This window comes from Typopeltis vanoorti, chromosome 12, assembly GCF_054136105.1.
Source record: "Typopeltis vanoorti isolate ZY-2024b chromosome 12, IOZ_Tvanoo_1.0, whole genome shotgun sequence".
Taxonomy (NCBI): Eukaryota; Metazoa; Arthropoda; class Arachnida; order Uropygi; family Thelyphonidae; genus Typopeltis; species Typopeltis vanoorti.
Window position 1 is genome coordinate 54,709,306 of NC_143560.1, and position 18,498 is coordinate 54,727,803.

At 37.1% G+C, this 18,498-nt stretch overlaps 1 protein-coding gene across 1 annotated transcript in view; it reads left to right on the forward strand.

Annotated features, from left to right (window-relative positions):
* The window catches only part of fab1 (1-phosphatidylinositol 3-phosphate 5-kinase fab1), a 757,444-nt gene that overhangs the window by 608,320 nt on the left and 130,626 nt on the right, over positions 1–18,498 (forward strand). Inside the window, exon 36 of the mRNA XM_090401892.1 lies at positions 11,969–11,988. Coding sequence (XP_090258018.1) covers positions 11,969–11,988 — 20 coding nt within the window. The remainder of the gene's footprint in view (positions 1–11,968; positions 11,989–18,498) is intronic.

The following is an 18,498-nucleotide window of genomic DNA, read 5'->3' on the forward strand; positions in this document are numbered from 1 at the left end:
AGTTGTAACATTCAAAATGTATTCTATGTGAAATGTATATCCAGTGTAAACAAAAGTCCAAGGGTCACATGCTAGTCACCCAGTTTGGCATAATGCCTGAGGCGAAGGCTTACGCGGAAGGCAGATTGAGTTTGTGTTCCCCGAAAAGAGCACTCTTAGAGGAGAAGAGTTATGACGAAACAGCTTAAGGGCACAAGGGAAAGTGTCATGTGAAGATTTCTGCAGCGGAAAAGAGGGTGCAATGGAGATAGAATAAATGAGGATTCACGCGAGCTTGAAACTCTCTTGAGTTTTGTTCCTGTTCTCGGTTGCTGACCAATAGAAGAAAGTGGTACGATGTCGGACGGTGAGCTCTCCCCCATGAATGCTTGATGGGTACCAGATGAGCAGTATGCAAGATGTTGGCGTTCCCTGTTTCAGGCCGTCGATAGAAGTCCTACCAGAATGAGGCAGCGGAAAGTTATTTCCCAAAGGCGAGAATGCTGACCATAGTGACCCGCGAAAGATCGAGACGAATGCTAGCATCGCTAAGTGCATAGAAAGGCCTTATCGGGTGAACAACAAGACCACCACGTGGACACAAACTGATGGAAGTGCAGAGTCTTATCCATCAAAGGAAGACGTATGAGGTGGAGATGGTAATCCGACACAGTGATGGTAATGTACAGAACTTTCTTACTTATTTTCCAATAGTATTAGAAGGAAAGGCGAGTCAGTTTCTAATGGAAAGGAAATTATGGACAAATACTTAGGGAACTTTGAGTGACTAATATGCTTAGCAATTGGTTGGTGTTTTCATTAGACTGGTTGTCTGAAAACTATGCTCATGTGTGTGACCAAATTAATGTGAGGAGCTAGAATTGTAGATAGAATCTGATTTGAAGTTTTGTATTGTGAATGTTATGTATATCATTGAGTAACTTAGAAGCTGGAGTTGTTGATTATTTATTAGAATGTTCGCCAGTTTGATTTAGTGTTTAATTGATTAAATTCTTGTGTGTATTTGAATCTAATTGTAAGTACTCTAAGATCCTAATAAGCATGTTTTTTTATGTAAATCTGAATGTTGCCTGAGCATGAGACCAACTTACCACTCATAAAATCTGAACCTATGCGAGGGGATTAAGAAAGAGGAATTTAGAACGTTAGAGTCAGTACTGCAAACTAAGAATTCTATGGACACTGTAGAACTTTAGTAAGATAAGATAGGCGTTAAGATTCTGGGAAGGTCTCTCTGAACAAGGATTCTTCTGTCCTAGGACTCTGACTAGTGCAGCTTTAAAAAACAAATTTGTCAGTGTCTGAAAAGGAGACGACCCCAGAAAGAAGGTCTAGAGAATTCGCTCTTAGTTGGTGGCTAATTTTCACTTTCATAGGGAAATTACAAAAGGGTGATTCGGAGTTTAAGGTTAGAAATCTCTGGAAGGGATAGATCACAGTATAGGGAAGGAAATTATATTAAGAAAAGCATTGAGAATTTTAGAGAAAACAATGTCGTAACAAAAGTATCATATTAATGGAAATTTACTACATGTAGTCAATGAAGTTAGACTTGGTGGTTATAGTGGACAGCAAGTTAAATTTCAGGAATCACTCTGCTAAGGTGATTAAGTCATCTCATATCATATATCAGTGTTTTTAGAGAAACTGCTAATATGCATATCTGTGTTGTTTTCTATTGGTGGGCCAATAGAAAAGGGGGGGTAAAAAAAGTCTTATATTTGACTAATAAACACTGAAGTCATTAGAGCAGTTAGAGACCAGAAGAAAGTTATGCTTTAGTAGGCTGGATGGTTCAAACAAGTCATCTGTTTTCTTCACTAAGAAAAATTACGATAGCAAAAGAGAAAGTCTGGTATTCAAGGTTATTATGTTGATTGTTACTTGTACTGGTCTTTTTTTGGAAGAAAATGACAATGTAGATGATGTAATTGCAAAAAAAATTTACTTTTTATATATTTTGCCAAACTCAAATTGACAACATCAATAAACATTGCATAAGTAAAAATCAGTACATTTAGGCAAATATGTGAATAAGTAAGATCAAAGTGAAGTAAGACCAATCAAAGCCTAAAGTCCAAAATGACCACCTAGTGGATTTAAGTGAATGCTCTTGACTGTTGGGCTGATAACCTGAAGATGGCATTTCCCAGATGTGAAGCAGTTTTATGGATCCAAATTTATTGAGATTAAGTCCGTGCGATTGGCCTAGTGGCTATGCACTTTGCAACCATATGCCTGGGGAAGGAGTGTCCTAGGTTCGATTCCCGTCGACGACGCGAGGAGCTTAAGGATCTTCCTCAGCCATAGCCAAGTTAGCCAGTCTTGGGCATGGACCAGCAGGGTTTTTTCCACCAGTTTATCTGAGGTTTTTCATCCCGCAAGCAGGCAAAGTGATCCAGTCCAGTGAACACAGACGGATTACAGTCAGGAATATTGACCCAACCATAGGTCTGATTCGTTAGCTATGCCAGTTCCGGAGCCCGGATAAAATTTGGGGAAACTGAGATGGTGCCGTACCTCCCCGTAAAAGGGAACTCACGGCCGTGTATCATCATATGATTATTATAATTATTGAGATTAAGATATTTTTTCAAGGCAGATTCATGGAAATTTCTTTCATGCTTATATTGCAGAGGAAGCAGGTGATTTTTTTTTTTCCCCCAACAGATTCTATGGTAGGTATCCAAAGCATAGTTTCTGTAAGTTGACAGCAGCTAGAGTGGTGGTATCAGAGGTAGTTTTAACATTTTGTATTTTATTCATTCTTGGATGATAAAAAAGTTTAAAAATATTTTATATGACAGAAATGCATTCATTTCATTTTATCCATTATAGCCCTCTTGTAAAACGGCGTCATGCAAAAAGTGCAGAAGGAGGTGCAAGCATCTTGGAAACTCAATCCTTAAACAGTGAAGGCTCTCCAAGTAAGAGTTAAAGTATACCTAACTTCAGTTTCATAATTTGCATTTATATGAAGTTATACAGGTTATATATTTAATATTTGATGTAATTCAAAAGTAGTATTACTATAACTAAATGGGGAAAAAATAACAAAACAAAAACATTTTAACTTATATTGTTGGTTTTCTACAGTGTGCTTCATGATTAGTATTGTCAGAAGGATGCTCATTTATTGCGAGAACTTGTCCTGAAACCCACTACCAGAAGCCCAAATTTTAATGGCGGAGAATTACCATTAAAAAAAAAAAAAGGAAAAAGAAACTCACACAGAAGATTCAAACATAAACAAACTACTGATAATCCAAAACAAATGTTTGTGAATAGCATTTAATGCACCATGGCTTGTAAGAAACATACAGCTTCACTGAGAAGCTGATATCCCTGAGATCTAAACATTCCAAAATGAAAATGCTGCAAAATTCTTTGCAAATGCTGCTATCCAGCCTAACCCAGTAATCACTAGACTACAGTGAGCATAACCCTGCAAAACACAAACGTCCCAAACCATACTAAACAGGTAAGTTTTTTAAAACCCACTATATGAAGCCCAAAATAGGCGAACCAAAGGCTTAATAATATTTCAATCCATTATGGTCTGCCACCTAGTGGTAGACTAAAAAAAATATCTCAGGAGAAATATCCCAATCAACCATACCGAACTTGTACCAAATCAAAAGAGCATACTGAACAGTAAGTTTATTTAAAAAAAAAAAACTCGTAGTCAATAGCCCATAATGGGTGAACCAACTGCTCAAAATATTCCTGAATCTAGAAATTTTGTTGCAAACCCAACAAAGGGATAAAGAACCACAGGTTCAGTCAATCCATTCTGCCAGAACAGTTAAGTTAACTGTATCTTTTTGGGTGGTAGCTCTTCCCACCATGCGTAGCATTATATACACCAATATATTATATACATTATATATTTAATGTAAAGTCACTAACCTCAGTATTCAACTAGCTTAGTTGTGAAGATACTTCACATGCAAACTTTGCTTACACTTGGATAAAGGATTAAACAGGAATATAATTTATTCCTGTTATTTGTATAATTTGGAATCTTTAATTTAATTTATAACCAAGTGGAAAAACTTTCAAAAACTAGTCTGATACCTCATGGGAGGAAAAAAAATTTTAATGATCAAGAAAACAATTAACTGAAGATCCACCCAGAGATCAATTGTTTTTTAAATGACAGCCAGCTGTAATTTTGGTTGTTCATGTTGTTTTTGACTTAATTTGGAACAGCCAGCCAGCATTTAAGTTCAAGAAACATGCACCAATGTGGTTACCTACAGTCTGTTGATGTTGGTTCTTAAAATGCATGGTTCATGCCAGGAACTTATTGTAAACAGTCAATTCCATCAATAAAAAAATTTAAATAAAAAATGGGACAAGGGAACTTGCAGCAAGTCTCTAGTGCTGTTTATGGATTTCAGATGGTGGGACACTAGAGGTTTGGATTCTCAGTATACTGTTAAAAGCTGTAGCTGTAGGAATTCTTGACACTTCGTCTTCAAAGCCCTATATGATTTGTGGTTGTTGAGTGGATATGAGGTGTGTGCAGAGCAAGTCATTGAAATTTTGAGTCTATCATTTTTTTGAGTTTAAGCTGGCTGATAATTGTCTCACATGCTGCTTTGAATTTTCTTGCATACGATGTCATGGTTTAAGGTCACAATTTGATGCCCTGTAATCAAAAATAAAATAAATAAATATTCATGAGTTATAGGAAAACTATAGCTTTGCTATATGCTATGAAAATTTATTTATTTTATTTTTTTATTTTTATTTTTATTTTTTACATAATTTAGAAATATTACTAATGTAGACTAATATATTAACTAAAATAAATATAATTAATGCTTCTGGTATTTCATCATCATCATCAAATTCTTGCCATGTATCCTCAAGGGGTGTATGATATGATAGTACTACATGAAAAATTTTCATCATTACTAATTTCCTATCTACAATTTTGCTCCAAATCAGTCTGTTATTTGTCAAGACTCCAACATTATCACATCTTATATTTCTATCTTCTAAGGCACTTTTTACAATATCAATCCACCTATATCTTGGTCTTCCTCTGGGTCTTTTCCCTGCCAACCAGCAGAGAGCACTTATTTTGCTAATCTTTCCTCTCCCATTCTGTTTAATATCCTCTTTCCTAATTCAGTTTAATATCCTCTTTCCTAATATTATTATTATTATTATTATCAAACAAGACCTCATGGAGTCAAAGACTCATCTAGGAGGTCCTTTTATCTCATACACATCTCATCATACCGGGTCTTAAACACATTCAAACTCCCTGCAGACACCACACTCTCAGGCAAGGCATTCCAATCATTCACAACTCTGCACGAAAAAAACCTGCCTCTCACTCCCCTACTCACACCCTCTTTATAGAGTTTCCAGGTATGACCTCTGGTTCTCCCCTGATCTCCCACTATTCTCTGTAGAACTTCTCCACCACTGATCCTATAACAACCCCTTACCAACTTGTAGGTCTCTATCATATCTCCCCTCTTCCTTCTCTCCACTAGACTCTGCAAATTACATCTTTTCAATCTTTCCTCATACTCGACATTCCAGAGGTCAGAGACTACCTTAGTCAGTCGCCTTTGGACCCTTTCCAACATCTCTTCATCCTTCTGAAAACCAGGTGACCAAATCTGGGTACAATAGTCCATGTGTGGCCTAATCAAAGCCTTATACAATGGAACAAGAATCTCCCTACTTCTACATGTCAGTGTCCTCCTCATCATTCCCAGAAGTCTTTGTGTTGTCTTCACAATTTTGGCGATGTGTCCCCTAAATTTTAGATCCTTATCCACTATCACTCCCAGATCTCTTATTTCCTCTACTTCCAACAATATATTCTCACCAAGCATAAATTCTGCATCCCATCTTTGTTTTCCAAATTTTAAAACCTTACATTTTGCAACATTGAACTCACATCCCCATTTGCTTGCCCAAGCACTCAATTTATTCAAGTCTTCTTGCAATGCCACAACATCTTCACTACTCTTTATGGTTCGTCCCAACTTTGCATCATCTGCAAACAACTGAATATCTCCATCCAAATCTTTGCCAATATCATTAATATACAAGTTAAATAGTAATGGCCCTAAAACAGATCCCTGAGGCACTCCACTAGTGACTTTCCTTTTCCTGGATATTGCACCCCCATACACAACTTGTTGATACTTATCAGATAGCCAGTCTCCAATCCAATGCACTAATCTAATATCCAACCCCATCTGCTCTAGTTTGACTGTCAACTTATCATGAGGTACTCTATCAAAAGCTTTTGCAAAATCCAAGTATATTACTGTGTATCCTTCTCCTCTGTCCAAGGAAGCAGTCACTTTATTGTAATAAGTAAGTAGATTACTAAAACATGACCTCCCTTTAGCAAATCCATGCTGTCCATCAAAGATTATACCATTGTTGTCAACCCAACTCTGGATCCTAGTTCTCACAAGCTTCTCCAACAACTTAACCACAACACCTGACACAGAGATAGGCCTATAGTTTGATGCTTGAGTTCGATCACCTCCTTTATGAAGTGGCACAATCTTGCCCTCCTTCCACTCTTTAGGGACTTGACCAAGTGCAAGACTCGTATTAAAAAAATATGTCAAGGCAGGTGTCAACTCTCTGGCACATTCCTTCAGAATACGCGGTGATATATTATCAAGTCCCACAGCCTTATTTACATCTAGTTTACTCAACTCCCCAAACACCTCTTGCTCACTTAAAGTCAGTCTCTCCTCCCCATCATCAACTGCTCTTAATCTCTCCATGAAGTCACATTCACAAGATTGAAAGATCTTTATGAACTGCTCATTAAGTATCTCCACCACACATTCTGCAACAGCTGTCTTTATACCATTTCCTCCAATCAATGTCATCCTTCCATAATCATTCTTTCTTTTGCTGGCTACATATCGAAAGAACTCCCTAGGATTCTTTTTAGCTTCATTAGCTAACTGCTGTTCATACCTCTCTTTAGCTACTCTCACCAACCAAGTCACTCTCCTTGCCTGGTCTTTGTAGAACTCATGAAATTGGTTACTTCCACTTCTCTTATGCTACCTCCACAATGCCCTTTTTCTCTGTATCACATGCTTAATCTCTTTATTCATCCATCTCACACCTAACTTATTTAACCTTCTCACCCATGGTATACATTTAGACATTGCATCCACTAAATATTTTTTGAAAATCCCCCAAGCTGCATTGATCTCTTTTCCAGCTAACTCCTCATTCCATGCTACACCTGCAAGCTGTCTCCTGAGCTCTTCATAATCACCCCCCCCCCTTGTAGTTCCACATATACCCTTTTTTCACATGGGTCCTTGCACTGCTGGCAACCACCCAAGTAATCACCTCATGGTCACTTTCACCAATTGGTGGATGATTTGATACCTCATTGATAATTACATCCTCCGATGAGATGACCAAATCCAAGACCCTTAATCCTCTTATGCCCTCTGTTACATACTGTCTGAGGTAGTTATCCCTCAGAAACTCAAGAAACTCATTTTCTTTACTTCCAGTTGCTATCTCTTCATTCCAGTCTATATTGCCATAATTAAAATCACCCATAATGATCACCCTTTTCTTATTTGCTTGGCTTATTTGACTATACATTTCACTATCACCACCATCCACATTACCAGGTCTATAACAACATCCCACCAAGTATTTGATTCTATTCACCTCTATCTCACACCATACTGCCTCAAAACCACTGGCCCCATTTCCTTCTTGCATCTCTACCTTGTATGGACATAACTCTTTCTCTATCATCAATAGCACTCCCCCTCCCTTTTTACCCCTTCTATCCTCACGAAACACATCATACCTTTCCATCTCTATTCCTGTCAGGATGTCATCCTCATCTAACCATGTCTCACTTATTCCGACAATCTCTGGGTGTACAGACGCAATTAGTGCAACCATTTCATCTGCCTTGTTTCTTATACTTCTAGCATTGGTATACAAACACAACAACTCATTTCTGGATCTACAGCTAGTTCCACTGATACCACTCACTCGATGTGATCTCTCCATGCTGGACTGGGGCCATTTCCTTTTCTGCTTCTTCATTTTAGAACCCTTTGCAATTCCATCTGTTTCCTTTTGATCCCTGATCATCCCATTACTTTCCTGCCTACACATTCTCTCACCTCCTCTTGGAGCATCCACCTTTCTCACGCTGTGTATCCCTGTCCACCCTGAGCCTCGCCGTTTCCCTGCTCCTCTTGCACACCCATTCTCTCATTTTCTATACTCATACCACTCACTTTCACATTCATTTCCACTCCTTCAATCTCTCCTGTCTTACTCTCCTGCTCTTCCACATCACTCCCCTCTCGATCTGATTCATTCTCTCTATTCACTTCTCTACCTTCCAGCAGCAGTCTCTCCAAGCGACTCACACCATAACCACTCAAATGCAGTCCATCACTCCCATACAGCTCACTTCGTCCCTCAAACTCATTCCACACATTAACAAACTGTACTCCCATCTCCTCACACATTTCAGCCAGAATATCATTCATAATCCTTGCTCTCTGCCTCATTTCACCACAATCATACCTAGGCAACACACTGACCACCCTTCCTGTCACACTAATATCCTCGTTTTTAATATGATATTGCCATTGATGCCATCTGTTTGTGCCCCTAATCTATCTCAGGACTCTCATATGTGCTGCCTTTAGTCAAGTGTTTTACTTCTGACCCAGCTCTCAGATCCATTAGTTAAAACTGGTTTGAACACTGTCTTGTATACAGCTAATTTAGTGTTCTGACTAATTTCTCTGTTATTCCATATGAAATTATTCAGTTGACTTCCTACCATGCAGCTTTGTTGATTCTGTTGTCTATTTCCATATTTAATTTACCATCTTCGCTAAAAATTGTGCATAAGTAGCTGAAATATTTTACTTGTTCTACAAGTTCTCCATTCACAATGCAGTTGACATTTTCATTGCTTCTGCCCCTTTTCATTGTCTTTGTCTTGTTATTGCTGATCTTCATACCATATCTATTACAACACTTATTCAATTTAGTCAAGGAATCTTGCAGACTTGTACTGGATTTGTTTAAAAATATAAGATCATGTACATAAAGTAAAGAGCTGAAATTAACATCTCCAATTTTTATATCAGATTTAATATCGCTTTCTTTCATAATATGATCCATATAGATAATGAATAATAGAAGGGATAATGTATATCCTTGTCTGACACCAGATTTAATATCAAACCATCTTCCTGTACTTCCTTCCGTTCTAACTGCTGACTTACAACTCAAATGCCCCATTGATACCATATGACCGTAGCATTTTGAATAGCTTCTCTCTTAGCACCTTGTCATGTGCCTTTTCCAGGTCTAGAAAACTTAAATATAGATCTTTGTTATATTCCCATGATTTCTCAATTATTTGTCGTAAAGTGAAAATCTGATCCTGACAGCCTCTGTTTGGTCTAAATCGCAGTTTGTTCTTCATCAAGCTTCCCTTCCACAATCCTTTTCAACTGTTTCTCAAATATACTTGTATAAATCTTATCAGGAAAATTCAGTAGAGAAATACCTTTGTAATTCTTACATTCAGTTTTATTTCCTTTTTTTATATATATGGATACTATGAGAGCTCTACTCCAATCATCTAAAATTCTGTCCAGGCATTCTGAACTATGCAGTGCAGCCAATGTAAGACATTTATACCTCCATAATTGAGCATTTCTAGTCAAATATCATCTACTCCAGCTACCTTTCTACATTTCAGGCTTTTGATGGTTTTCATACTTCAAGTATGGACATATATTCCTGATTGCCTGTTCAGTGTTTTTTACCACTGTGCTACCACTGCTTGTTTCATTTAATACTTTTTTGAAGTAATTACGCCATACTTCAAGGATATCTTTTTCTCCTGTTTTCATGTCACCTTTATCATCTCTAACTCCTTTTACAGCACTCTTTCCACCATTTCTAAGCTTTTTCAACAACCACCATAATATCTTGCCACCTTCTTGATATTTATTTTCTAAATTCTTACTAAAGTCGCCCATGACTTTTATATAGCTAATTTTACAGTGTTTAGCTTTCTTACATTTGTCTCTGTATTCTCAAAGAACACTAGCTGACTTATTTGCCAGAACTTTTGATATGCTTTCGTCTTTTCCTTCACTGCCTCTTTAACTTCCTGTGTCCACCATGAAGTTCTGATTTTTCTATCCTTGCAGACAACCTCACCACATTCCTCTCTGGCTGATATCAATCAAGGTTTTCTTCAAGGATAAATATCAAGAAGGTGGCAATATCTTGCCACCTTCTTGATATTTATTTTCTAAATTCTTACTAAAGTCGCCCATGACTTTTATATAGCTAATTTTACAGTGTTTAGCTTTCTTACATTTGTCTCTGTATTCTCAAAGAACACTAGCTGACTTATTTGCCAGAACTTTTGATATGCTTTCGTCTTTTCCTTCACTGCCTCTTTAACTTCCTGTGTCCACCATGAAGTTCTGATTTTTCTATCCTTGCAGACAACCTCACCACATTCCTCTCTGGCTGATATCAATCAAGGTTTTCTTCAAGGCTTTACCTAAATCTCCAAGGTGTGATTCCTGTTCTCAAACTATTTCATTTTTTCTTCAATAATTTTTGTGTATTTTAGTCTACAGTTCATATCTGAGAGCTGCTCAACTTTTATTTGCTTTAAAGCTTTCTTTCATGTTCTTCTTTTCAAAATGAAATTCAATTTTATCCGGCTCAAGACTAAATAGTGATCACTTCCAATTTAACATCCTCTGTACACTTGTCCTGCACCAGTGAGAAAACATCACTATCGACAATAACATAGTCAATGAATTTTTCTTTTTTTTTATTCCTTGCCTCTTTTTTCCATGTGAATTTGTGGACATTTTTATGTTAGAACATTATGTTAGTAATAACCAGTCCCTGTCCTGAGCAGAATTCCAACAGGCATTTGCGATTATTATTAGCTCTGTTCTTTTCTCCAAATTTTCTCAAAATATTTTTGTATGTCTGACAATCATTTTGTACTCTGCTATTTAGATCCCCAACAAGGACCAATTTTTCCTTTTACATTGTGTCAGTTGCTTTCTCTAAAGCCTCAAAAAATTCCTCCACTTCTACCTTAGTAGAACCTTCTGTGGGATCATAGGCACAAATAAGTCTCATTGTCCAGTTCCCCATTCTGATATTTGTCCATGTCACTCTACTTGATATTGTCTGCCATTCAGGAAGATTTGTCTCATATTTAGTGTTGTTGAATGCTATAGCTACTCTTCCTTTCCCTGATTGTTATTGCCTGAATATAACATTTTGTATTTATTGCTCAGAAAGTACCTACCAGTTTTTGTCTTTTTTGTTTCAGTCACCCCTATTATGTCGATCTGATACTTATCTAATTCCTCAGCTAGCTCCATTTCTTTGCCCAGACTTCTTATGTTGATAATACCGATCTTGAACTCTGGTGATGTTGAGTTGGGGTGTGTTTTCAGATTTGTTCCAGTAGCTGACTTTTCGCTGTTTGCTCTGGTTCCCTGGCGAAAACAACGGGGGCCTTGTTTTACCAGGCGGAGCCCCAGCCAACATGAAATTCTGTCATGTTGTACCATCATTTTGTATTTTGGCTTAAGCCAATAAGAATACAATTTGTCAGCTAAATCCCAAATCGCCAGCCCATTCTCATTCGTTTAGTATCCAGGTAGATACCTAACAGGGTGCACTACGAGATAGTGAGGATTGGACATTAGGTCAGAAGCCCTGATCGGTACTCTGCATTCCTTTAAAGGCTGTGTGGAGGTTACCTCTCAGTTATACAGCTTTGACCCTTGAGCATCCCTTCTAGTATTCCAGCAAAGTTAAACTGCCATCATCAGGAAACAAAATATAATAAGATATGTGCTTACAGGTGCTACACTAAATAACAAGGCTGAAGCATGTAAACTGAGAGTAGGCCTAAAGTCCTAAATAGTGCTTCCTAGTGGGCTAAATTTGATGTCCTTGGCTGTTGGGCTAAAGTACAGAGAATGAGAACTTCCCAAATTTGTAATATTCTTAAACCAAATTCTAGTCCAAAAATCATCTACAACACATATGGGCAACCCCCAGCCCAGATCTGGCCCTCTACTTCTTTTGATCTAGCCCTGATCTATTTCAGCGAAGTTTGTCTAATTCATGGTGGCAGAAAACATATTGTGTTCTACTAACTCACATTAAGCTGACGTCATATGACTTGTGCAAAACACACTATGTTTTCTCCAACCAAGGTCTCTTTCTCACTTTGACTAGCAGCGTGTGTGAACGTGTTACAACGTGTCAGTTCGGTACTTGTGTTGGTGTTGTGCTTTGTTCAGTGCCTGCATTGATGTTATGTTCTGTTCGGTGCCTGCGTTGATGTTGTGTTCTATTCAGTGCCTGGGGTGGAAGACAGTTTTGTTTGACAGTTCTGAATATCGCTTATAAATTTGGGACAGTGTCAGGGGTTATTGCAAAAAAAAAGAAAAGTAGATGCAGAGAATCTTCAATTTCAAGACAACTGGACAGAGGATTATTATTCTATTCTGAATAAAGGTTTGCCTGTGTGTTTTCTGTGCAACGAATCCGTATTCGTCAACAAAGAATATAACTTGAAGAGACACTTTACTTCGAGACATGCGGATCACCCAAAAATTGATGGACAACTATGAAAAGATGAAATACAGAAATTGAAGAAGAACTTGGATACCCAGCAGCAAATGTTCAACAAGCAAAGAATGCAGCACCACAGCATTGTCAAAGCCAGCTTTGTGGTAAGCGAAAAAATCGCTAAGCATTCTAAGTCATTTGGTGAAGGAGAATTTATCAAAGAATGTCTGCTGGATGTGCAAGTATAATATGTCCTGAAAAGAAAAAAGACTTCAAGCATATTCGTTTGTCGATACGTACTGTTGTCCGATGGATAGAAATTATGGCTGATGATATCAAAAAAAGTTTAAAAGAGAAGATTGCTAGATTGGAAGCATTTTCAATTGCTTTGGATGACAGCACTGATGCTGCCGATACAGCACAACTAGCAATATTTATTAGAGGAGTTGATGTGGATTTCAACATCACAGAAGAATTATTGGCGCTTTGGCCGTTAAAAGGAACAACTACCAGTGAAGATTCAACACAGTCTTCGAGAGATTTGGGCTTAAATGGAGTTCACTATCTGGCATATGCACTGATGGAGCCCCTGCAATGGTTGGTGCACGGAAGGGATTTATTGGAATAGTTCATGAAAGAGCAATAGAACTACAGATCCATCCGAAAAATATAACAAATTTTCACTGCATTATCCACCAACAAAATCTGTGTGCAAAATCGATTAAATTCACAAATGTTATGGAAGTTATGGTAATTGTGGTGAATGATGTGGAGGTGAATAGTCTATTACAGAACCTTAATGTGAATACATCTGTGGGATTGGATGGAATTCTGGCATGGGTCTTACGTGAAGCAGCTAAAGAATTATCAGTGCCCTTGACCATGTTGTTTAATCTGAGTCTCGGGTCTGGTTTAGTCCAGAAGGTGTGGAAAGAGGAGAAAATAGTTCCACTGCATAAAGGAGGATCCAAGACTGCTGTTGCAAATTACCAGCCAATCAGCATATCAGGAGTCATTGTCAAGGTTTTGGAGAAAGTAGTCAAGGGAAAAATACAGGAATGGAGTGATGAAAATGAGATACTGTATGGGGGAAAGCATGGCTTTGTGAAGGGTAGATCATGTCTCAGTAACGTGCTCACGTTTTATAACACACGGCTGAACTGGATAAGAGTAATGGGTTTACAGTGATACTGCTGGACCTGGCTAAGGCCTTTGACAGGATACCACATGGAATTCTAATCCATAAACTGCAACATATGGGAATGGATAAAGGGTTGTGAGATGGATGGGTGGGTAGTTGATGGAGAGATATCAGAGAGTAGTTTATTCAGGACTAGAGTCCAAAAGATAGCCTGTGACTAGTGGTGTACCGCAGGGTTCTGTTCTTGAACCACTGCTGTTTAATTTGTTCATTAACGATATAGGGAAGGATCTAAGAGGAACGGTTCATTTGTTCGCTGATGATGCAAAGTTCGGTATGGTAATAGTGAATGCGAAGATGTTAAAATCTTGCAGGATGATTTCGATAGATTGGAGCTCTGGGCTAAGGAGAATGGATGTCAATTTAATGTGCAAAATGTAAGGTTATGCATTTTGGGGTGAAAAGATTAGCAGCTGTATACCACATTGGTGGAACCGTACTCCAGGAGATTGATGAGGCCTGGGACTTGGGAGTGTTGGTGGATAGAGAGATGAAGTTTAGGGAACACATTGCAAACGTGGCCAAATCAGCTCATCAACTCACTTGGTTGTTGAAAAATACGTTGACAAGCAGGTTATTGTTCCTCTGTATCGAGCCTTGATAAGACCTCATCTCGACTACTGTGCCCAGATTTGGTCACCTCGGTTTCTTCTTGATGGGGAGGAGGTTGAGAGGATCCAGAGGTGAGTGACCAAGATGATAGCAGGTCTATGGAATGAACCATATGAGAACAGGTTGAAGATTTGTGGGTTGCAGAAACTAGTTGATAGGCGGAAAAGGGGAGATATGATTGAGACATTCAAATTGCTAAAAGGATTCTATAGGATTAATTCAGATGATATTTTTGAGATCAGGACTGGTGGTGGGAGAACTAGGGGACACCCATGGAAGCTGGGCAAGAGCGTGGTTAGCAGGGGTGTTAGAGCTGGGTTCTTTACTTTTAGAGTGGTAAATGAGTGGAATAAGCTGCCAGAGTCTGTTGTGTGTGCTATGACAGTGAATGAGTTCAAGGTATGATAGATACTGTGAGAATGTCGGATAGTTTTGTGGACATGATGTTTAGGGCCTTCCTCGATGAGTTTAAGGACTCTCTGGAGTCGCCTGTAATAATAATAATAATAACAATATGTTGTAGTAGCCAGTATTAACTTTATTAAGTCACATGCACTTAATCACTGCCTATTTAAGGAGTATTTGGCAGACTTATTTTCGGATTATGAAGATGTGCCTTATTATTGTGAAGTGAGGTGGCTGAGTAAAGGTAAAATGTTAAAACGATTTTATGATCTGAGACAAGACATTGAAGATTTTATAGACATAAAAAGAAACACAATTAACAAGTAAAAGATGATGAGTGGGTGTGTGATTTAGCATTCCTTGTTGATGTCACCAGATACCTAAACAAACTGAATCTTAAATTGCAAAAACAAGGACAATTGTTTCATGAAGTGCATGGACATGTCAAAGCTTTTTGTAATAAACTAAGATTGTTGGAAAGTCAGAGAGCTAAAAATTGTTATCATTTTCCTATTCTAGCAACTCATAAAAATATCCCTTCTAATTGTTATGGAGGTGAACTGAAGGCACTAATAGAGCAGTTTGAATTTTATAAATTTTATTTGGTTGAAGAAAAATATACAAATTTACACACCTTTTCAAGAAAAATCATTTGTCTCTTTGGCAACACATTTATGTGTGAACAGTTTTTTTTGAGGAAGAAATACAATAAATGAAAAATTCAAAGAAGAATAATGGACGAAAATCTCGAAAATTCTATGCAATTATCCTTAAGTAATATTAACGTCAATATTGATATTCTCGTAGTTGAAGTACACGGCCAATCTTCACATTAAATTGTTATTCGTTCATTATATTATAAAATTTATGTAGAGCTTTATACCAAAGCATTTTATTATAAATAAATGAAATATGAAGTAGCAACTTGTTTTAATTCATTTAATATCAATTTAATTTATTTAATAATTTGGTTCAGCCCTCGACTCTCTGAGTCAAGGGCCAAACAAAGAAAGGTTGACCATGAGAAAGGTTTCCCATGCCTGATCTACAACTAGCGACTTAACCATTGATCTATATACTGTACTTCAATGGGATAAGGACATTTTTCATGTTCACTGCCACCAGATCCCTTTCCCCTTTAGGCCCTTATTTGTTGAAGGGAAACTTAGAGACCAAACTGGGTTCAGTCCAAATAGCAGGCAAACAACTTCCAGGAGTTTGTGTGTTTAATGTTTTGTTGACATCCATGTGATCATTTACGCTATTTTGCCAACTTTAGCAATTTCAATTCTGAACTTCAACTCTCCATCCACCTACCCCTAAATCCTTAGCCTCGTCAATTTCCTTCAATCCAGAACCATCAATATAATACACAGTATGTACCATTGTCATTCCAAAATCATACCCTTACATTTTTTGGCATTAAACTGATAACCATTATCTTTTGCCCACAATGCCAATTTATTAAAATCATCACTTGTGGGGATATCTACATCACCTTTATCAACTATTGCCCTCTCCAGTTTTGCATTATCAGAAAACAACTGAATATCCCCTCTTAAATGATTCCATATATCATTAATATACAAATCAAAGAGTAGTGGTCATAATACAAAGTCTTGAAACACTCCACTAGTCATCCTCATTCTCCCACATTCCACTCCACCATATACTACTCTCTGATATCTGTCTGTTTCTCCCTCATCCATCCATTAGCTTCATATCCATTCCCATTAGCTCCAACTTATATAATAGTTTTCCATGTGGTATTCTATCAAATGCTTTTGATAGAATACCACATGGTGTTATATCAAATGCTTTTTGCAAAGTCCAGCAGTATAATGGTATAGCCATTTCCCTTATCTAAGTCTGCTGTCACTCTGTTATAAAATGTGAGTAAATTGCTAAAGCAAGACATACCTTTTACAAAACCATGCTATTCACCATTCAGTATCATATTCCTATCTACCCATTCTTTTTTACCTACAGCTAACTTCTCCACTACTTTAACCAACACTCCTGAGATATTATTCTCTGCCCACAGTTGAGAGAATTGTAACTCACAGAGTGCCAAGAAGAGTCAATTCATGTTAGGGGGAACAAGGGATGTACAAATTCATCACCAACATGCAAAATCACATTCTTTCTTGTCTGCTGCTATACTAGTTTGATTTTTGTTATCACTTTTTTTTTACTTGATTTTTTTTTTTTTTTTTTTTTGTATTTATTGATATGATGGATCCAGTGCCATCAACAAGTTCTGGTGTTAAACCTTTCAATAGTGCTTGCAAAAAAGAATCGTTAGAAGTCAGTCTCCTTGTTCCAATTTTTCAGGCCACAAAACATGCAAGTGAAATTGCTGGCGTATCAGAGTGGACTGTTAAAAGAATTCATAGGGAATCAAAAGGCGAAGATAAGCCAAAATTTAAATCTCCTAAAAAACGCCAGAGAAAGAAAATAAAACACCAAAAATGTAGCTTTGAATGATTTTGATGTAGATGTCATAAGAACTGTTCACGAATTTTATGCAGTTAAGAAAAAAGTGCCAGCTGTTCCTAAATTGATTCCTATGCTAAAAGAAAAAATTAACTTTCCTTGGAAAAGTGAAACTTTAAGGAAAATACTTCATGAAATAAAATTTTGTTTCAAAAAGTCACAGAATAAAAGGAAACATAAATAATTAATTGGTTTAGGACATTAAAGTATCTGAGTTCTCTCAACTGTAATTTTAGAATTGCTAAGTGAATAATTTAAAAAAAAAATTATATTTTTCTATATATAATCATTTTTTTATTTAACTATATATAAAAAATTCTATATATAATTATTTTTTATACAAAACTTTCTTTAAAATAAATTTTGCTTACAATATTTTTTATTTTATACCTTTTTTTAAAATTTTGTTAATACTATATGTAACATTTTCTAACTGTTATACATGCAAAATAATTACCGCTTTAAAAACTAGAATGTTTATAAAAGAAAAACTAATTTTCCGACATGTAATAATAAGCAAACTCATCCCATGAGATGGATTGATTGCCCTATTATCAGATGGATTCACCTTCTTCTGTCATACATAGAAGTGCCGAGGGTTCTCTCATCTGTGGTCAAACAGTAATTGGTTTGTAATTTGGAGCCACCGTTATGTAATGGTACTACCTTACCCTCTTTCCATACTCCCTTGGAACCTTGCCAGAGCTGACACTTAAACTAAACACTTCATCAGAGGCACTGCCAATTCTCTTGTACATTTTCATAGCCCATGGGATGACATGTTTTCAAATGCCAATGCTGTATTCACATTGATATTTTTCAATTGCTAAGCACCTCCAGTTCATCCCCTTGAATTCTCACATCAACACCTATAAAATCTCCACCTGGATGATATACCCTTGCAAAGAGATCATTTAGTAATTCAACTATTTCTTCTGCTTCTGTCACCTTCTCATCATTGATTAAAGTTATCCTTTCATAATCATTCTCTTACTCACCACATGGCAAAAAAAAAACTCTTTTGGATTTCCTTTGTCCTGCTTGGCTGATTTTCTCTCATAATCTGTTTTAGCCTGTCTTACCATATTGGTTACTCGTCTCACGTGCACTACAATTACTGGTCATGAGTATGCTAATCAACC